Raw genomic sequence first — 19139 nt, 5'->3', positions numbered from 1 at the left:
GGGCCTCGGGGCGGCGCGGCCGCTGACGGGTCCGGGCTGCAGCCGCCGTCCCAGACACACGACGTGGGGGGCTTTCAAACCGCCACAGGCCTCGTTTTCTTCATGTTTTCTCAAGTGTCAGATGAAGGGTCCTTCCATTACAGATAGATGGCTATATCTGTCACATATATAATCCAGGAATCTTTATTAAAATAATGAATCTTGAATATTTTCATTCACTGTTGCCCTCAGAGCCTATCTCGTAAGCCATACAAGAAGTTTCTTGGTTTTATTGTCACACTCCAACTTTAATCAAAAGAAAAATGTTACCGATTGGTTTAAGTGTTTCTATTCTCAGGGTAACAACTTCGAAAGGCTCAGCATTCATTTGAAGGTGCGGCTTCTGGCTGTTTTCTTTTGAAATCAGCTTAGTGGTGCCAGAGAAGACAGGTGGAAAGTATTCCCTTTTAACCTTCCTACTTTTTCTTTTAAAGCCCTCGATGCAAGTTCTGATGATTCTTTCCATGAGAAACAGCAGGTTCCCTTCCTGTTTGAGTTGGGGTGTTTTCGTGATTGCCAGTGTATTGCTTTCCTAGGGCTGTCGTAACAAAGTACCTGCGTGGCTTGAACAGCGGATACTTATTCTCTCACCGTTCTGGAAACTAGAGGTCTGAAATTAAGGTGTTGGCAGGGCCGTGCTCCCTCCCAAGCCTCTGGGAGCGGACCCTCCTTCCTTGCTTCCTCCTGCTTCCGGCAGCCCCAGGCGTTCCCTGGCTGTGGCTGCAAAACTCCGATCTGTCTCTGTGTCTTTTCATCGTCTTCCTTCCTTCCCTGCGTGTCTGTGTCCAGATTTCCCTCTTCTCACAAGGACACCAGCCCTGCTGGGTTGGGGTGTGACCTCCGGGACCTCCTCCTGACCTGCTGCCCCCGAGGCAGCCCCAGCTCCAGACCAGGCCACAGGCCTCGGTGCTGGAGGTCAGGACCTTAGTGTGTCTAATTCAGCCCATAACAGGAAGCAACAGAAACAAGCACCAAATGATTTAAAGAGAAAAGGAGCTTTATGAAAGGCAGAGGAAGAACGTGAGCAGCTGTGGGGACGCAGCAGCACAGCTCATGCACCCTCTGTCTGAAGTGTTGCCATTAGCGTGACTCAGCGGCGGCAGTGCCAGCCCTGGCGTGTCCCTCCAGTCACGGTCCTGGCTCCTGGATAAGCTCGTCAGCATGGGCCAGATGTCCACCTCGGTATCACTCGGCAGCAGCTAGGGACAGGGTCAGATCTTGCGGAGCTACCTGGCTGCTGGGGTGCACCTCTTCCCCCACCTCGGCCAAGAGCTGTTCTCAGAAGAAGTGAGAAATGATCATGGGCCTGGCTGTCACCCCAAAGATTTCTGTCCCCCACACTTCTGTAAGTGACTCAGTGAGTAAGGGGTAAGGTACATACCACCTGTTCTGCTGTCATGCGATCTGGTTTGCGTCTCCTATTTTATAAAACAGCAGCTTCTGTGATTGTCTAGATTTGGGCCCTCAGCAGCAGAGCTTCACTGCATACGAGGAGAGCCGGGGGAGGGGCGCGCTCGCCGGCACGGCAGTCTGGATGACACGCACTTGTGTGTTCCGTGTGGTCTAAGTTACCTGATGCCCACAGACTTTGGTGCAAATGCTAGATTTGCAGAGAGCTGTGAGGTCTTTGTCAGGATAGCCGTGGCAACCCAGGTTCCCAAGGCTCTATTGTACCTTCTTGTCACTCTCGCCACGGTTTACAAGGTGAAGAAACTGAGACCCACAGGGGTGAATTGATCCATCCTGGCCTCTCAATTGATTTCCCAGCGGGCAGTTGGCTGCCTGTCAGATACATCAGACAGATGGCCAACGGTCTGGGTCTCTGGCTGTCTGGGGTTGAGGGTGTGTGCGTCTGCATGTGTGTCTGTGCATGTGTATTTGTGTGTGTTATGTTTGATTCGTGTTAAACGTTTATCTACATCAGTGCATAATATTCCTTAGTGTATTGCTTTCCTTTCCTTTTAACGTGCTGTGGTCCAGCACAGTGCTTCTCACACCTTAAAGTGCAGGCAAGTCACCTGGAAGTCTCGGCAAAACGCAGGCTCTGATCCAGGAGGTCTGGGATGAGGACTGAGACTTGACATTTCTAACAGGTTCTCAGGTGATGACAATGTTCCAGACCCACCGTCCACAGCTCACGGAGCCAGGCTCCAGCAGACGATGTGTACGTGAACTTATATGTGTACATGTACGTACACATATGTGTACAGATGTTTTCATGCACAAAATCAAGAACACATGGTTATCATTTTGGAGAAGAAAAAGCTGAATTTAAAATAGAGTTTGCTGAAATGCCAGCTTACCACACAACGCCGGACACCGCGCTGTGCGGCTCACTTCCGTCGCTGCACCTCTGTTCCCTGCAGCAGCCGGGACTCAAGACGTGCAGTTAGTGAGTGTCCACTGCTCTCCAGACCCCCTTACGTTGCTCACTCATCTCATTGATTCTGGAAACCAATGTCATTTTATTGCCCTCATTTTGATTATATTTTAGAGGTTTATTGATAATCAAAGAAACAGGAAAGAAAGCAAATACTGTAATGGGTTTTGTGGTCACTTAACTAAAATGACTGGGATTTTAAAGAGTTTTTTCCCAAGACTCCATTATGGTTTCCCAGTAAGACGTTCCTTTGCCCTCAGTAGAGTGATGCCAGTGAAAGTAGGCTGCTCTGGCAGATATTTTTAATTTACGTATTTTTGCTTACAATGAACTCTTCCTGGTAAAGTAAGAGAAACCAACCTAAAGAGATTGCCCTCTCCCTTTAATCATTTATGGCCTAAGAGTGACTGAACATTTTCAGATAGAGAAGACTCTTGACTGATACTAACACCAGCTTTTGCTTTTTGAGCACCTACTTTATACCAGGTTCTGTGCTCCATGCCTTACATATATTTGTGTTTTTCAAATTTGGATCTGCAGACCTGTTTGCAAGTTATATTTAAGAATGTTTTAAATTTGCTGCTCTTCCTGAAGATTCTCTATAACCAAGTATCCCTGTTTACATTTAAAAGAAGAAAGAAAAAAATGACTAAACCAGGGCTTGGACTAGGTTAGATGAGTGAGAGATTTAACTTGCCTGCAAAATTGAAGGGCACACAAAAAAGAAAAAGAAAAATAGTAATCTAGATAGATATTTTAAGGCAACATTTTTAAGAAAATTAAAATGCAAAAAAAGGATCAACAAAATATTAAGATTTTAAGTAAAGGCAGGATCCCACACCACACTTGTACAACTCATCCTCACTCCTCTCACCCTAATCTTAGACTTGCTGCAAACTTTAAATAGTTTAAAAGGTCTGAAATTTCTAGCTGTGTGAACTCAAACAAGTTACCTGACCTTCCTGAACCCTATTTTCTTCTCTTTAATTTGGAGTTATGATGGTATCCAACGATCTCCTAAGGTGTCTGTAGAAATTAAATGAGACCGTATAGGTGAAACACCAAATACAAAGCCTGGTCTGCAGTGAGCATTCCACTTCTCCTCTTCCTCTCTGAGAGATCCCTCAGCAAAGCCAGTGTGTTCCGTTCTGTGTGGCCAGCCTTGCAGTATGAGCGCCTAATCTGTCCATTTCATGCTTTTGATTCCACAGAGTGACAAGAAGGCCGAGGTCCTCAGCCCCATGATCAATAGTGTATTGTTAGAGGTAAGTGGCCCCCAGAGAGAAAGTACTTCTGAATCAAAGCAAATGTTAGAGCTACTTTTTTTTTTTTTTTTGTCCTTCTCCCAGGCAGCAAGTGTTCTTGCAATTCTAAATCTTATCATCAACAGTTTTTTTTTTTTTAGTACATTTATGTAGCTCAACCAGCTGTAAACCCTGTGAGGAAGCAACAATACCTAATTTTCAAGAATTCCTGATTATAAAAAGAAACGCTAAGCTTGCATGTTATTTCTGTCACTGTTCCCTCCAGCAGAAGCAGATTTCTGCTGCCAAGTTTGACGCTAGATGTAACACTGTGATTATTGGCTGCAATGAGGGATTATTGCTCAGTGGTGATTTTCATCAAAATGAGTACTCCCCCCACCCATTCACAATAACCTTTGGTTTAGCTGGGTCCAAGCTCCAGGCAAAAATGACAAGTAGAGTGTTTAGCCTTTGCCCATTCAGTGACAAGGGGCACCATCCTCTATGACCGTCTACTCTGTGGCCTGCGCACCTGCCAGGACTTGGTGGCATCAGTTGCATGAAGCTGCCCCAACACTGCTGTAGGTTTTCCGGAAACAGCCGTGTAGGAGAAGAGGCCCGGGAGGCCCTCTCGAGCTGCAGCACGGCACCGTGTTCTGCCTGTGGGGAACGGGTGGACGACGGGTGGAACAAGGTCTTCCGGGAAGGGCCAGACTAAGAAACTGGCACGTCTGTAGCCACAGGACACCCGCTGAAGCCACAGGGTGTTAACAAGCCACATTTGAACACGGGCAGTGCATATGCAGTGTTTTGCTTTATGTAGTAAATTGCAAAATTTGAAAATTACATAACTTCAAGAGGGCTACCTATATATTTATAGAAATGTTTTGGGGAGTTGCACCTTACTGTTAAGGAAACTACCAAGGTACAAAACTAGCAAAGTGGTGGCACGAGTGCTCCTGTTTAGGACGCAGCCCTGCAGTGGGACGGAGTTGATCAGAAAGGACAGGGCTACAGGGCGGGTCCTAGAAGGACAGACACAGCTCAGAGGAAACCCTGAAAGGCAAAGGCAGAATATGGCGTAAGGAAATCTCCGCCCTGGCCACCCAGAAGTCATCAGCAGATTAACTTACCATGTCAGTCATGAGAACATTAGGTCAAGTGTTTTTTCATTTTCCCAGTGGAAGTTTTCGCGTGTTTTCGTTACCCTACCCTTTACTGGCCTCTCCTGCTGTTTGTTAGCACCACGCTGACAAACCAGCGCATAGTGCTAGCAGATGCTCAGACGCAGCAGAAAGGACCATGCATAGGAGGATGACAGCATTCGAGGATTTGCCATGAACAGTTACCCAACCATACCTCCAAGTAGCTTTATGTAAACCACCCTTGTTTGTTTGTCTGTAGGGTAGGACAAACTGACCTCCTTCCCACCGTGCTTCTGTGTTAGTTCAGGGCAGCGGAGTTGATCTGGGGGAAGGATAGATGAGACTGAACACACGGGGCCATGAGCAGACACACACTGATGTCTGTCCCTCCCCTCGCGTGAATTCTTCTCTCTGCTAGTGTAGCTAATTAGGAGCTGGGCACGCTCCATCCAAGAGAATGTGTTCACACTGGCTTTAAGCACCAATATCAAAAGAAAAATATAATCCAATATTGGGGGGGTTGAGGAGAGGGAACATTATCAAATTGAGAGAATTGTCAAGATTAAACTTTGAAAAAAACCCTTCAACCCCATTCTTCCCCGTCACAGGGCTGCAATAGCACCACGTACGTACTGGACGCCCTCCAGCTGCTGCTGCCCGTTCTGCAGGCTTCGCACATCCAGACCAGCTGTTTGAAAGCGCAGCCCTGACCCGCCAGGCTCCGCGGAGCCAAAGGAAACGGCAGGCCACGTTGCTCCCGTATCTAAGCGGATGTTTTCTATACGGCTGGCCACGGACACCCATTTGAGGACACTACAAGCAATTTTGCACAGACAGTACTGAGAATGCAAGTTTAAAGAGAGTTGTCTTTTCTCTTAATGTATATGGTTGTTTTGACAAATAATTATGTTTTCTTCATGTTAATTTAAACTTACATGGCTTCTATTGAAAATTTCCTTTAGTCTGAAATTCATTCACAACTATTCATGTCCACTTTCCTGGTCAAGCACGCCATATTTAAAAATTCATGGGCAGACCCTAGGTTTTTTTAATCCTTTAAATTTCTCCCTTTAAATGTCCCATTCTTATAGTATTACTTTAAATCAATTCTTATATTGAACTTTTGTTACATAAATGTTATGGGCAAAAATAACACTACTTACAGGTTTTACCAATTATGGTAAAAGAGGAACATAAGTATCTCTTTATAGTCATTCATTCTTGCAGAAGCATTTATTGAGTACCTACTGTGAGCCTACAATAAAGGAGCATGATCTCACTCCAACAGAGACAGATATCAGGGTTTACAATGATTCTTAAAATGCTTAAAAATCCTAGCAAATTTTTGAAAACTTAAAAAATTTTAAGAACAGGATAAATTGGTTGTTTAAAAAAATTGGTGGTTTACCTTTCATTTGATTATGTTTTCCCACACTCCCTGAACTAGTTTATCCCAGACTTCATATTTGGGGTGAACATATGTATGAAAAGGGGCATTGAAGAGTGTGTGGTTTACAGTCGACCTCCTCTGATCCTACGCGCGTGCTGGCGGAGTCACAAAGCTGGGAAGCGTTTGTCCCATGAAAGAGTCGTGTATGCAGAGTGACCCCCCAAATGCTGGAGGAGCTGAGAGACCGAAGAATAAGGCAGACAGATCCAGTTTGTTGCCTTAGGATGATTTATTAGGGGGACTTACAGACAGAAGCGTGGTCTCGGTGGGCGCAAGACAGGTCGAGCTCTGCACGGCTACCCCCAGTCCCGGGCCTGTACTGTCCGGGAAGGAGCACCCAGGCCCTGGACGGAACGTTGGGTGGCCGGGAGGACGCTGCGGCGGCAGCGCGGGTGCCAGAGGACAGGCCAGACGCACGGTGAGCAGGTGTTCCTGTGTAAAGAATAGCACATCAGCTAGACGTTTTGGAGGCTTTCCCAGATTCGAGGTTAGCCAGGCGGCTTAGCATTTAAACAAAATAAAGTCAGTCTGTCCACACAGTAGTCAGAAAATTAAACGGGTTTTAACACAGTAGAATCCCGAGACTGCGTTTGAAAATCTACTACACTACACTAGCTGGTGGCAAACACCGTTATTGCTTGTAAAGACAGAAATACGCCGCGTGTTCCCACCGACAGGCGTGCCGGTCCGCAGGAGCCGTCGGCGAGGAGGCCGGCTCTGCGCGGTGCCCGAACGCCGGCGACACCACGGGCGCTGCGCGAGGAGCCTGGCCCGGCAGCCCTCGCCGGGCGAGTGAAGCTTGTAGTTCTGCAAGGGTGAAAATCTCCTGTTCGTGTCTGCTTTTATTCCCTCATGGAAGAAACTGCCTTTCTTCCTTCCAGGCAATGTGGGGCGTTTTCACGTCACCCTACGTTTATTGGCTTTGTCTGAGTCCTGTATTTTATTTGTGTATCTCCTGAAACAGCCATAGAAGCATAAGAACAATTTATTTACAATCTAGAAAATAATTCTCTGAGGAATCAATTAAAGATTTTTTTTCCGCCCTTTTGATTGCCTGAAACGTTTCTCTTATTAATGCCAGAGAATGATTAACTGATGAAAATGTTGTATTTGCCTCTTCATAAATTTTAGACTTTTTAATATAGAGAGCAGAGGAAATGATTTAGATTTACAATTTCTTCACATCAGGTTTTCTTTTTAGCATCAGATCAGTTTAGACATTAACTGAAAATGTAAAAGAGAAACAAATATTTTCTCCAAGGAGCTAAATTTCCAAAAAGACTTTTTGCCTAACTCCACCCATTTAGTACATAGCAAAAATTTTAATCATACAATAAAATGGAAATCTTTAAAAGAATAAGAAGATAATTATTCATAAAGAAGTGGTTGGCATTATTGATGTTGCATTTATCTCTTCGTGGCAGGATGTCGAAGGTTGCCAGGTGGAGACAGAGGCTGAGAGGTGACTCCCTGGGCCTAGTTCCATGGTCTGTGAATGACATTCTTGAAGAGAGCATAATCACTTAGAATACATCCACCCTCCAGAATTTCTTTCAATACTGTTTTTCACCATCACTTTTAAATAATGTAATTGCTTCTTTGCTTTAAAACCTGGCAAACACAGGATCCAGATCTGGGCAAATGTCAATCAGTTACTGAATGAATGATTTAACAGGCTTCCCTTGGAAGTGTTGTATTCCTTCAATAATCCTTTACATAAATTGGATTCATTTCACTCTATGCAATTACCCTGAACAAGCGTGCCAGTCTTTTTCTTACATCAAGTGCAAAGTAAGTTCTAGTCTAAATAATGAATGTCCTGTGCCTATGCCTTATTAAATAAAAAGCATCAAAAGCAGATTTCACATTCAAAGTAAAATGCGTTCAAGAAAAATTGCTGTCAAGTATTGACACATACAGATCTAAAGGGCAAAACTGAGTCCCAAATCGTAAAGCACAGGCGTAGCTCACACGTGCTGTCCCACTGAGAAGACCGTTTCCTCTGGCTCCCACGCGGGGCTGCAGTGGAGCTCGGAGTTAAAGGAGAGGTGTGACGGCAAACTGCGGTTGTGGCAGGAGCCTGTGAGGACAGGCAGCTCCCTCAGAAGCGCAGCTAAGGGGCTGTGGACCTCAGCTGCAGAGCTCAAACGGATGAAGGAAGTTCAGGACAGAGGCCTGAGCACGGAAGTGAGAGCGTTTCCTTGCACCTGGTAGACATCAGCTGCCCCAAAGTGCTCAAAGATCCGGAAGGTCACCTTCTGCACAGGCAGGCCGTGCTGCGTTTACCTCAGCTACAAAGGCAGACAGATTTCAATCATAGCCATCCAGAAGTCCAGGACATAACATCTCAGGGAAGCAATTTAGCAAAAATTTGAAATAAACATTTTATTTCTCTTCCTAAACACTGTGTGTGGGGGGTTGGGGTGTGTGTGTGTGTGTGTGTGTGTGTGCTGAACAGAACAGATGGGGTTGATCACAACATATAACTTCAAATGATATTTAATTTTATAAAAGCAGTTATCCTTCGGGGTCAAGGTAGTTTTTTGTATAATGTAAAAACTACCCTTTGATCTTCCTCTTGAGCATGCCCTACATTCTGATATTCAGATCCAAGCTTCTGTTTGGTTTCTTAAATTACCATGTTTATAAAGGTACATCAAAGAGATCATACTGAAAATCTGTCTCAGAACTGCAATTCTGCTCTGGTTTTGTAGATGATTAGGATTCATAATATCATAGGAGTGGATTCAGACCAGCCATTCTTCACATAAAAGAAAAAGCTATGTGGTTAAGTGTGTGTTTTATTTTTCTAGGTATCACTTAGGCAGGTTTATGTTCATTTTCTATGTATTCGTCCATATGAGATGCTCCCCTAGAATATCTGCTATTAAACAAATTTAAGGAAAGACACCATTCTACTCATTCTTTTCTTAGACGCTAAAAATAATCTGAGTTATTCTACCCTTTGAACATTTTACCTTTAGTAATGATTGAATTAGTACACCCCAGACAGGAAGAAATGCATGGGTGCTGTTTCTGGTGTCCAGGGTCATCATAGACTGGGAATAGATGCTGATTATGGAGGGTCAGAATTTTGTGTTGGGATTTAAACTCCATTTACCTTTGTCTAGATCAGAGAGGATTTTTCTCTGCGTGAGCTGCCAGCCACAAAGCAGTAGGGTTATGTCAGCCTGTGGTCACTGCTGACTCTCTTGACAGGCCTGTCTCTCCTACTAGCCTCAAAGGAATTCTGTATTGCAGAAGAATAATATGTACATTTCTTAAACGCCTTCACTGAGTGCAGAAGATTAGGGCAACTCAGAGCTGTTCTATCTCCCTGCCCTGGGTTTCGCTAGGCTTGCAAGCTGCCGTTTGGAGGAAAAAGCCAGCGTAGAAGCCAAGGCCAGATGGATGAAACCTTGGCAAAAAACAAAGCTGAGCTTCTGCCTTTGAGTCTCTGCCATCTTTATCCTTTTTCTCTCTCAGGAATTTTTTTTTTTTTTTTGACAGTCACCAAGTACCTGACCTCCAGGATCAGCTTTTAAAATCCTGCCGCTCATTTCCATATCTTTCCATATCCCTTACTCTTTCTCTATATTTTTACTCTCCTTTCCCCATTTGCCAGAAAACAATCTGTACAAAAGATTTCAATCATAATCATTAATATACATTTACTATATGCTAGGCATCGTGTTGAGTATTTCATTTGCATTATCCCATTTAATCTCCATAATCACCCTATTGTGTAGATATGATTACAATTTCCATGTACAGATGAGAACATTGGGACCCAGGGATGTTGCATAACTCGTCCAGATTTACACAACCAGTAAAACAGAGCCAGGATTCAAACCTGGGTCAATTTAACCTGACTAGCTAGCATTTTTCACTTTTAAGACTTTTAAAGACAGGCTTCCCAATAGAACAGAAATGTAACATGTTATTTTTAGAGCCATCTGAACGGTCAGATTTATATGTTTAGCTCTCTTTGAGCTGCGAGGTAGATCTGTAGCTGAAAGATGTGGTTGTCAGCTTTGGTTGTTTCCATGCAACTGAGAACAAACTGAGACTAAAGAGACACAGAATGAAGCCACGTGAGGTCATTTGGCCCCTGGTGGTTCTCACCGCACGCCTCTTCATCATATCACAGACGCTTACATCAAGCAGCCTCCTGGCCATCGTCTACACAGCATCCTGTCTCACAGGTGCCTTTGATATCACTACGATGTCTCCATTTCCTCCTCCCTTTCCCTTCTCTGGTGCCAGGGAAGCCCTCTGTAAATCACTATCATTCCTGGAAATCCTTAACCCTCTACTGCCTTCCTGGAACATGGGGGTTTTTTTTGGGTTTTTTTGTTTTGTTTTTTTTTATGCTTTCCCTTGAAGATTAGACTTGTCTAGACATCCTTTAAGCTAAATCATCAGTTCTAAGTCCTGTGAGATACTGATTAATGTTTTAAAGAAGTACTGAATAATGCCTTCTTGCCCCTGAACTTGGTGCTGTTCCCTGGTAAGCCCGGGAAATGATGATCCCATAGTGGTCGTGATAGTGGTGATGAGGATGATGGCGTAGTTACCAATTGAGTATGTACTGTGTATGCTTCAGACACATAGTACACGCATTTTACATCTACGATCTCATGTAATCCTCCGTATCAACCTTACGAGATAGCTACTGTCATACCCATTTTACAGATGAATGAAACTGAAGCTCAGAGAGATTAAGTAACCTGCCTATGATTATCCAACTAATATTAATAACTAGAAGAGCTGGGATTTACATCTAGGCAGTACATAAAATGCTAGACAGAGCCCACAGAAGAGCAGATATTTGGTCATAAAAAAGAAAAGTTGCTCATTTTTCCTTAGGCTGAGTTCCCCTCTTTCAGCTGATACCTGGGCTCCCCTCTCTCTATCCTGTGGCCTCAAGCAGAGACAAATTTCTTCACAAATCTCCCAGTCAGAAGGCTGCCCACAGTTTCCTTCAAGTTCCTCTGATCCCAGGAGAGAGTGAGCAGTCTATGTGCCCCATTCTCTCTCATGTTATAAACCTTGGATGTAGAATCATTCATTTCTTCCTGAAAACCAGGATTGCCTTTTGACACTTCTGCAGGACAGTTCTAGTCTACTATCTTTGGGGGAAAAAAATCTCACTGCTAGGAAGTGATAAAGGACAAGAACCAAATGATGAATTGCAGGACAGAAAACTCCGGCCATTTCTCCGTGGGAAAATATCATTTGGTCCCAGAGAGCATCTTGTGGATCCTTTTCTCCCAGACACCTTGCAGCTCCCTCCCTCACTTCTTTCAGGGCTTTATTCAAAAGCTACATTTTGAATAAAGCACCTTTCCCTGCTTCATTTGTTTTTCTCTTTAGGAGGTATCAGTAACATCCTTTGTATCTTACCTGTTTGTCTATTACCTGCCTGAGAGCAGAGATTTTTCTCTGCTTTGTTTGTTACCATATTCCCAACACCCAAAGCAGTGCTTGGCACATAGTAAGTAAATGCTCAATAACTATTTGTCACACGAATAAATAGGTCAAAGTCTTCAGTGTACAATCTGTAAATGTTGACTGAGATAATGGAAGCAGCCATTATCATTACAGGGTAATTGATGGGAAAATGTCTGGTTGAGTTAAATTACAAAATGTTATGAAGTAATTATGTCCATTTTAATGGTATTTGGTGTTGTAGCACAAATGGGTATGATCTGGAGGCTTAGAAATGCATAAATGTTTTGAATAAAATGAATAAAATTTACATTTTTACTTTGAAGAATTCACTCAACACTCTTCAAGGTAGGGTAGACTATAGTGAGACTATAGTTAACTCAATAAGTTAACTCTGGTGCACCAATAGTCTAGAATATTATGCAACAGTAAAAAAGAATAAAAAGAATGGAATAGATCTCCATACTAACAGCTCCAAGAAGTATTGCTGAATGAAAAAAGAATCTGTAGTATGATTTTTATCTAAAATAACACAGGTACAAACACACAAAAATACTACAAACACACACACACACCCCTGGAAGATCTGGAAGGATACACACGAAGCTGTTAACAGTGCTTGTAACCAGAAGTGGAAGGGGTGTTATATGTGGGGCAAAATGTCAGAGTTTGACACAGTGATCCAAGGGGACTTCAGTGTTATTTGTAATATTTAAATTTTTTACAATGAAAATGTATTAATGGATGACTTATGTAAAAAATCAAAACAAGAAGCAAAACAATTTGCTTCTCATCAGGGAGATAAGAGGCTAGGGCCCTGCCAGAGATGGAAAGTATAAAATACACAGATTATTCTTCAGTAGAAGAGCCAGAAGTATCAGTGAGAGTGTCTAAATGATTTGAAATTTTTTGCCATCAATGTTCCTATAAGTTTCTAAGACAAAGTTGATTATACAAATCTCTCCTTGCTATCCTCAGAAAAGCCAAAACCAAGTATTCTAAATATATAATTTGTAAAGATTGTGATGATGTAAACAGAAAAATTTGTCATTTCCATCTCATTGAAAAATGCCTCCAACTTCCTTAGCCAGACAGTCTCTCTAATCTTGCTACCAAACCTGAACAGCACTGGGATAACGTAATGACTACAGAAGCAATTTCAGAAACTTCTGGAGAGCAACACCACACAAATGAATGGTTCTGTGGTTCAGAGTTATTAGCTCGATGCCCAGATGCATATCATATTTGCAAGAGGCAGTTTACAATCTGCTCAGCTTCACAAATGTAGCACACGGGGATTTGAATCCCTGCATTTGCAATGTCTGTGTCTCCCTCTCCAAATTCATGGCGAAATTGTAGACACCAGTAACGCGTCAGGGTCGAACGAACTGAGGTCTCTGCTTGCTCTCGCTGCTTCGTTGCACTCAAAGGAGAGCAATAAATGGGAAGCGAAAGTCTCAGCACATAATGAATCTGAGTCCTAATGACCTTCCTGAACTGCAAAGTGGGTTTGTAATTTACTTGGCTTTGCCCAAGCCATTTGGTGCCTGTTTGGGGGTGTTAAAGCATTTGGGCCATTTTGGGGCCACAACTGTGCATTTTAAACATTTCCTCAAATGACTCAGGAAGGGTCGTAACTACCTTTTACCTCAGGTAAAATTTTTCATCAGTGACAGTGGAAGACTCGCTTCCAGCCGGCTCTGTCTGCTGCCTTGATGGGGCGTGACTGAGTGCCCCATAAACAGTCTTGGTCTATTCTGCAGCCCCTGGGACCACAATGTGGCCATTTTTTATAAGATATGGGTGTTACAAGCCAATGCCTGGTATCACACGTCTCTTTATTTTAGAACCACCTGGTCTCTGGCAAGGAATACAGAGTGAAGACCCACATTTACTCAGGGGAAGTCGTGCACAAACTGACATGTTTGCTTGCTGAACCGTACCCTGTCTGTCACCCGCTGGTCATCTCTGTCTGGGTTTGCTGCAGAGGCAGCAGTTGGTCAGTCACTGCTAGGCCATCAGTGCCAAATGGGAATAATGGACATCAAATGGTCTGAAATTATAGGCTTAAAAAATGAAAGGCTCATTGGTTTTTAAAGTTCTCCATGTATTGCATCCAAATGTTGCTTTTTTGCTTCTTTTAGTCATGCTTTTTTCATGCCAGAGCCAAAACTGAAATGAATCCTGAGATAAAGTAAAAGAGAACATCTATTGATTTTCATAAACCTCCATTGTCTGCTCACTTAGTCAGCTATCCATCCGTACGTCCATCCAGTCAGTCCACAGCATTTACGGCAACTTTTACACTCTCCTAAGTAAAATAAGGTTCAGTTCGAAATTCACTTTGCACTTCTTTCATCCAAAATTGCATCTCAGCTTGAAAAAAGAAATCCACTGGACGGATCCATGGCTTCTTCAACCCCCCACCTGTGTGCTGATGGCAACCAAGTTTCTCTGTGGAGCCTGGACATCGCTCCTGAATTCCAGCCTCGTCGTGGACTTCCCGCCAGAACTCTACACATCAGTATTTGCATACCTCACTGAACCTAATCTAAACATGCCCAAATTGAATTCATCATCTAGCCCCCTCTTCCTAAATTCTGTCTTAATTCGTTGTGTAGTGTGACCTCTGCCAGAAGTCCAGCCATCACCCTAGATTGTTGCTCTTTCTCACCTTCAACACCCAATCAATTTCCAATTGCTGTCAATTACTCCTTCTTTGTACATCTTCCTTTATCTCCTTGCCTTGGTTTTTCTTCACTTTCTTCTTGTTCTTCCTGCAAACCAGTGTGATCGATACCAGCCTCGTCTCAGCACAGGTCTCAGTCCCCTTCTGATTCATCCCTGACAGTAGTGTTGGCATAGTTTCATGCCTCTGAAACCTTCACTGGCTCACCCCAGCAGTTAGGAAAATGCCCAAACAAGGCCTTTTACAGTCTGGTCTCTGCCTATATTTTCAGGCACCTTCATCAATTCCTCCCACAAAACTCAAGTATAAACCCCACAGAAACCCTCGTGGGTTATCCCTTGCACTGTGCTCCCTGTCACCTCTACGCAAGAGGAAGATTTAGGGAGCAGCTTTTCTCCAGGTTGAACAAGGAAACTGGTTCTGGAGCACCAATTAACCGCTACCTATAGTGGTATTTCTTTGAATGCACTCTGGCTTCTCTGTATTCCAACAACCTTTGGTGTAATAAATCATTCTTTCAGCTGTGCAGTAGCATTTAAGACCTGCCTGCTTAATCTTTAATTGGGTAAGCAGCTACAAGTTCAAATTATATAGTGAAAAAAATACTGCAATAGATCACAGTACTGTCAGTTTTCCCCTGCAGAACTTTGACATTTTCAAGCTTAATAAAGCCCACCTCTGGCTCTCTCTCTTCTCACATTAATTACTGCAATGTCCTTGGAACAGAGAACAGCATAGTTATTATTATTTGCAAAGAGAGCATACTTCTGTCTCCTGAATGTCAAGAGCCCATGCATATGTACACGACATGTGTGTCTGTGTGTGTATGTGTGTGTGTGTGTGTGTGTGTGTGTGTGTTGGAGGATATGTAGACCTTGAATTAGGGCTTCATTTTCTATACACCACCACCCAAGTACCTTTATTATGTGTTCTTCCTACCCTGGCAAACTTATCCTTTAAGGCTACTTTAACTTATCCTTATCAGACATGTCTCCTCCTCCAGGAAGTCTTCCTTCACTTCTGTCTTCTACTTGGATTTAGATACCCTTGTCTGAGCCCCCACAGCACTCCATTCATTTAATCAGCACTTACTGGGTAATTCCGATGTCAGGTACCTGACCTGATACTGGGAATTCAGAGACAGACAAAACTAGTCCCTCAAGGAGTTAAAACCCAGCCTATCCCCTTTCCAGACTGCTAATTGTTCGGGTTAACCTGTCTCTAGTATCAGACTGTGCCTCGCATATGGTAGGTGTTATATTAATAGATAAATGGATAAATAAAAGACCTCCACTTCAGCAATATTTAAATAATCAAAAGGGGGCTCATCCAGGGCTTTAATATATAACAAACTTCAACTAAATTTCACTGAAAAAACTTCTAATAAGCTAGGTCTGGGTGCTGAGATGATGGGGGAGGTTCCACGCTGCTCCACCATTGTGGAAGTGTTAAACAGGCAGGGAAGATGGAGTGTCAGCATTGGCTTGTTCCGGGCACAGGTAGGCTAACCTGGGTCCCAGGGAGGGGAAGCCTACATATACAGGGCACATACGATGGTTCCCAAGACAGGCAATAGCCTCCTCTCTTCTTCCCTCACCTCCCTGCTGCTCCTCCACTCTCATCCATTCCATCCCAACCAGCTGAGAGTCTCCAGAATACAGCCTGTGTGCTCTGTCTCTGATGAAATCGCTGACACGAAAACATGGCATTGAAAGAGGTTCTTTTGCTCATATTGAACTAATTCTTCTATAAAAAGCAACAATTACTGAGAATCCTGAAGAACTTTTCTTCTACTAGTAATCTAATTGTTATTTAGATAGCTGAAATAAAGTCAATAATTTTTGAATATGCTTTTTTTCCTACTGAATTTTTCACTCTGAATAGAGTATTACAACAAAAAAAACCTTCTTATTACTATGATGTAATCAATAAGCATTGTTGTTTTGTTTTGGCATGATAGGACTCTGTATTGATAGATTGTTGAATAAGAAAACCTACATTATCTGTTTGACAAAATAAGAATGCAGTAGAGATGATTTCCTGTCTCTCTGAGCAAATTTCAAGTAGAAAAATGTGTTCTGAGCTCACTAAGAGGAAAGGGGACTTTTCAGGTACTCAGTACACAGCCTTTTCTTATTCCTTGGGCATTTTTGCATTGTAATTAATGTTTTTCATAAAACAAATTCTACTAGATCTAAGGAAAGAAATACACAGCAACATCATAATAGCTGAGGACTTTAACACTCCACTGAGAGAACTAGACAGATCATCAAGGCAGAAAATCAACAAAGAAACACTGTAAGTCCAGTGGGACTCTAGAACAAATGGACCCAGCAGTCATTTACAGAACATTCTGTCCCAAAACTGCAGAATATACATTCTTCTCATTGCACATGGCACATTTTCCAAGATAGGTCATATGTTAGGCCATAAAACAAGTCTCAGAAAATTTAGAAAAGTCAAAATCATACCATGTATTGAACAACAAAGGCAACACAAGCTTCCAAAAATCTCTGGGACACAGCAAAAGCAGTGCTAGGAGGGAAGATACTAGCACTAAATGCCTATATCAAAAAGCCAGAAAGATCACAAATTAACAACCTAATGTCACATCTCAAGGTACCGGGGAAAAAAAAGAACAAACTAAACCCAAAGCTAGCAGAAGAAAAGGAATAACAAAGATCAAAGCAGAATTAAATGAAATGGAAACAAACAAACAAACAAACAAAAAACTGCAAAGGCTCAACAAAACAAAAAGTTGACTGTTTTAAAAGATAGGCAAAATCAATAGATCACTCGGTAGATTAACCAGAAATAGAAGAGAAAGGATTCAAATAAGCTCAATCAGAAATGAAAAAGGAGACACTACAACTGATAGCACAGAAATACAAAATATCTGTGACTGCTATGAAAACCTCTGTGCACACAAACTAGAAAATTTAGAGGAAATAGATACATTTTTGGAAACATACAGCCTCCTAAACTTGAATCAGGGAGAACTAGAAATCCTGAACAGACCAATAACAAGTAGCGAGGTTAAAACAGTAATAAAAATTCTTTCAACAACAACAACAACAAAAAAAAAAAAAAAAAACCCCACGACCACACAGATTTACAGCCAAATTCTACCAGACCTACAAAGAAGAACTGGTACCTATCCTACTGAAACTGTTCCATATCATTGAGAAGGAGGAAATCCTTCCTTATTCATTTGACAAAGCCAATGTCACCCTGATACCAAAGCCAAGAAAGGACAAAACAAAAAAAAAAAAAAAAAGAAAAGAAAACTACAAACCAATATCCTTCATTAATGTAGATGCAAATATCTTCAACTAAACACTAGCAAACTGAATCAAATCTCACATCAAAAAGATAATTCACCATAATCAAGTGGGTTTCATCCCAGGGATGGAAGGATGGTTCAACAATCACAAATCAATAAATGTGATTTATCACATAAACAGAATTAAAAGCAAAAACCATATGATCATCTCAATAGATGCAAAAAAAGCATTCAATAAAATCCAGCACGCTTCATGAAAAAAGCCCTCAACAAACTAGGCGTAGAAGGAACATACCTCAAAATAATAGGAGCCATATATGACAAACTCATAGTCAACATCCTACAGAATGGGGAAAAGTTGAAAGTATTCCCCCTAAGAACTGGAACAAGACAAGGATGCCCACTGTCACCACTTCTATTCAACATAGTACTGGAAGTCCTAGCCAGAGCAATCAGACAAGAGAGGGAAATAAAGGGCATCCAAATCAGGAAAGAGGAGGTCAAACTATCTGTTCACCAGTGATATTATCTCACATCTAGAAAATCCTAAGACTCCACCAAAAGACCCCTAGAATTGATAAATTCAGTAAAGTCTCAGGTTACAAAATTAATATACACAAATCAGTAGCATTTCTATACACTAATACCAGTCAAGCTGAGAGTCAAATCAAGAATTCAGGTTGACATGGTGGCTCACACCTGTAATACTAGCACTCTGGGAGGCAGAGGTGGGAGGATAGTTTGAGACCAGCCTGAGCAAGAGCAAGACCCCATCTCTACTAAAAATTGAAAAAATTAGCCAGGCATGGTGGTGCACACCTGTAGTCCCAGCTACTCAGGAGGCTGAGGCAGGAGGATCACTTGAGCCCAGGAGTTTGAGGTTGCTGTGAGCTAGGATGACGCCATGGCACTCCCGTGGGCAACAGAGTGAGACTGTATCTCAAAAATAAATAAATAAGAACTCAATACTATTTACAATAGCTGCAAAGAAAATAAATAAAATACCTAGGAATATATTTAACCAAGGATGTGAAAGATCTCTCCAAAGAGAACTACAAAACACTGATGAAAGAAATCATAGATGACACAAACAAATGGAAAACATCCCATGCTCATGGATTGGAAGAATCAATATTGTTAAAATGTCCATACTGCCCAAAGTGATTTACAGATTCAACACAACTCCCATAAAAATACCAACATCATTTCTCACATATCTAGAAAAAACAATCCTAAATTTCATATGGAACCCAAAATAGCCCAATTAGCCAAAGTGATTGTATACAAAAAGAACAAATTTGGAGGCATCACATTACCTGAATTCAAATTATACCACAAGGCTATAGTAACCAAAACAGTATGGTACTGGTACAAAGGTGGACACATAGACCAATGGAACAGAATAGGGGACCCAGAAATAAAGCTATATAGTTACAATCAACTGATTTTCAACAAACT

The 19139-nt window shown here is 42.3% G+C and overlaps 1 protein-coding gene across 1 annotated transcript in view; it reads left to right on the top strand.

The window, feature by feature from the left end:
- Window positions 1-7281, top strand: part of FAM114A1 (family with sequence similarity 114 member A1) — a 72429-nt gene extending 65148 nt beyond the window's left edge. Inside the window, exons 13-14 of the mRNA XM_069495281.1 lie at window positions 3631-3684; window positions 5417-7281. Of these exons, the coding sequence (XP_069351382.1) occupies window positions 3631-3684; window positions 5417-5518 (156 nt within the window). The 3' untranslated portion in view covers window positions 5519-7281. The remainder of the gene's footprint in view (window positions 1-3630; window positions 3685-5416) is intronic.
- Window positions 7282-19139: the final 11858 nt, after the last annotated feature.

Source organism: Eulemur rufifrons, chromosome 19 (assembly GCF_041146395.1).
Source record: "Eulemur rufifrons isolate Redbay chromosome 19, OSU_ERuf_1, whole genome shotgun sequence".
Taxonomy (NCBI): domain Eukaryota; kingdom Metazoa; phylum Chordata; class Mammalia; order Primates; family Lemuridae; genus Eulemur; species Eulemur rufifrons.
The sequence above is the reverse complement of the archived record's forward strand: the minus strand, read 5'-3'. Positions and strand labels throughout refer to the sequence as shown.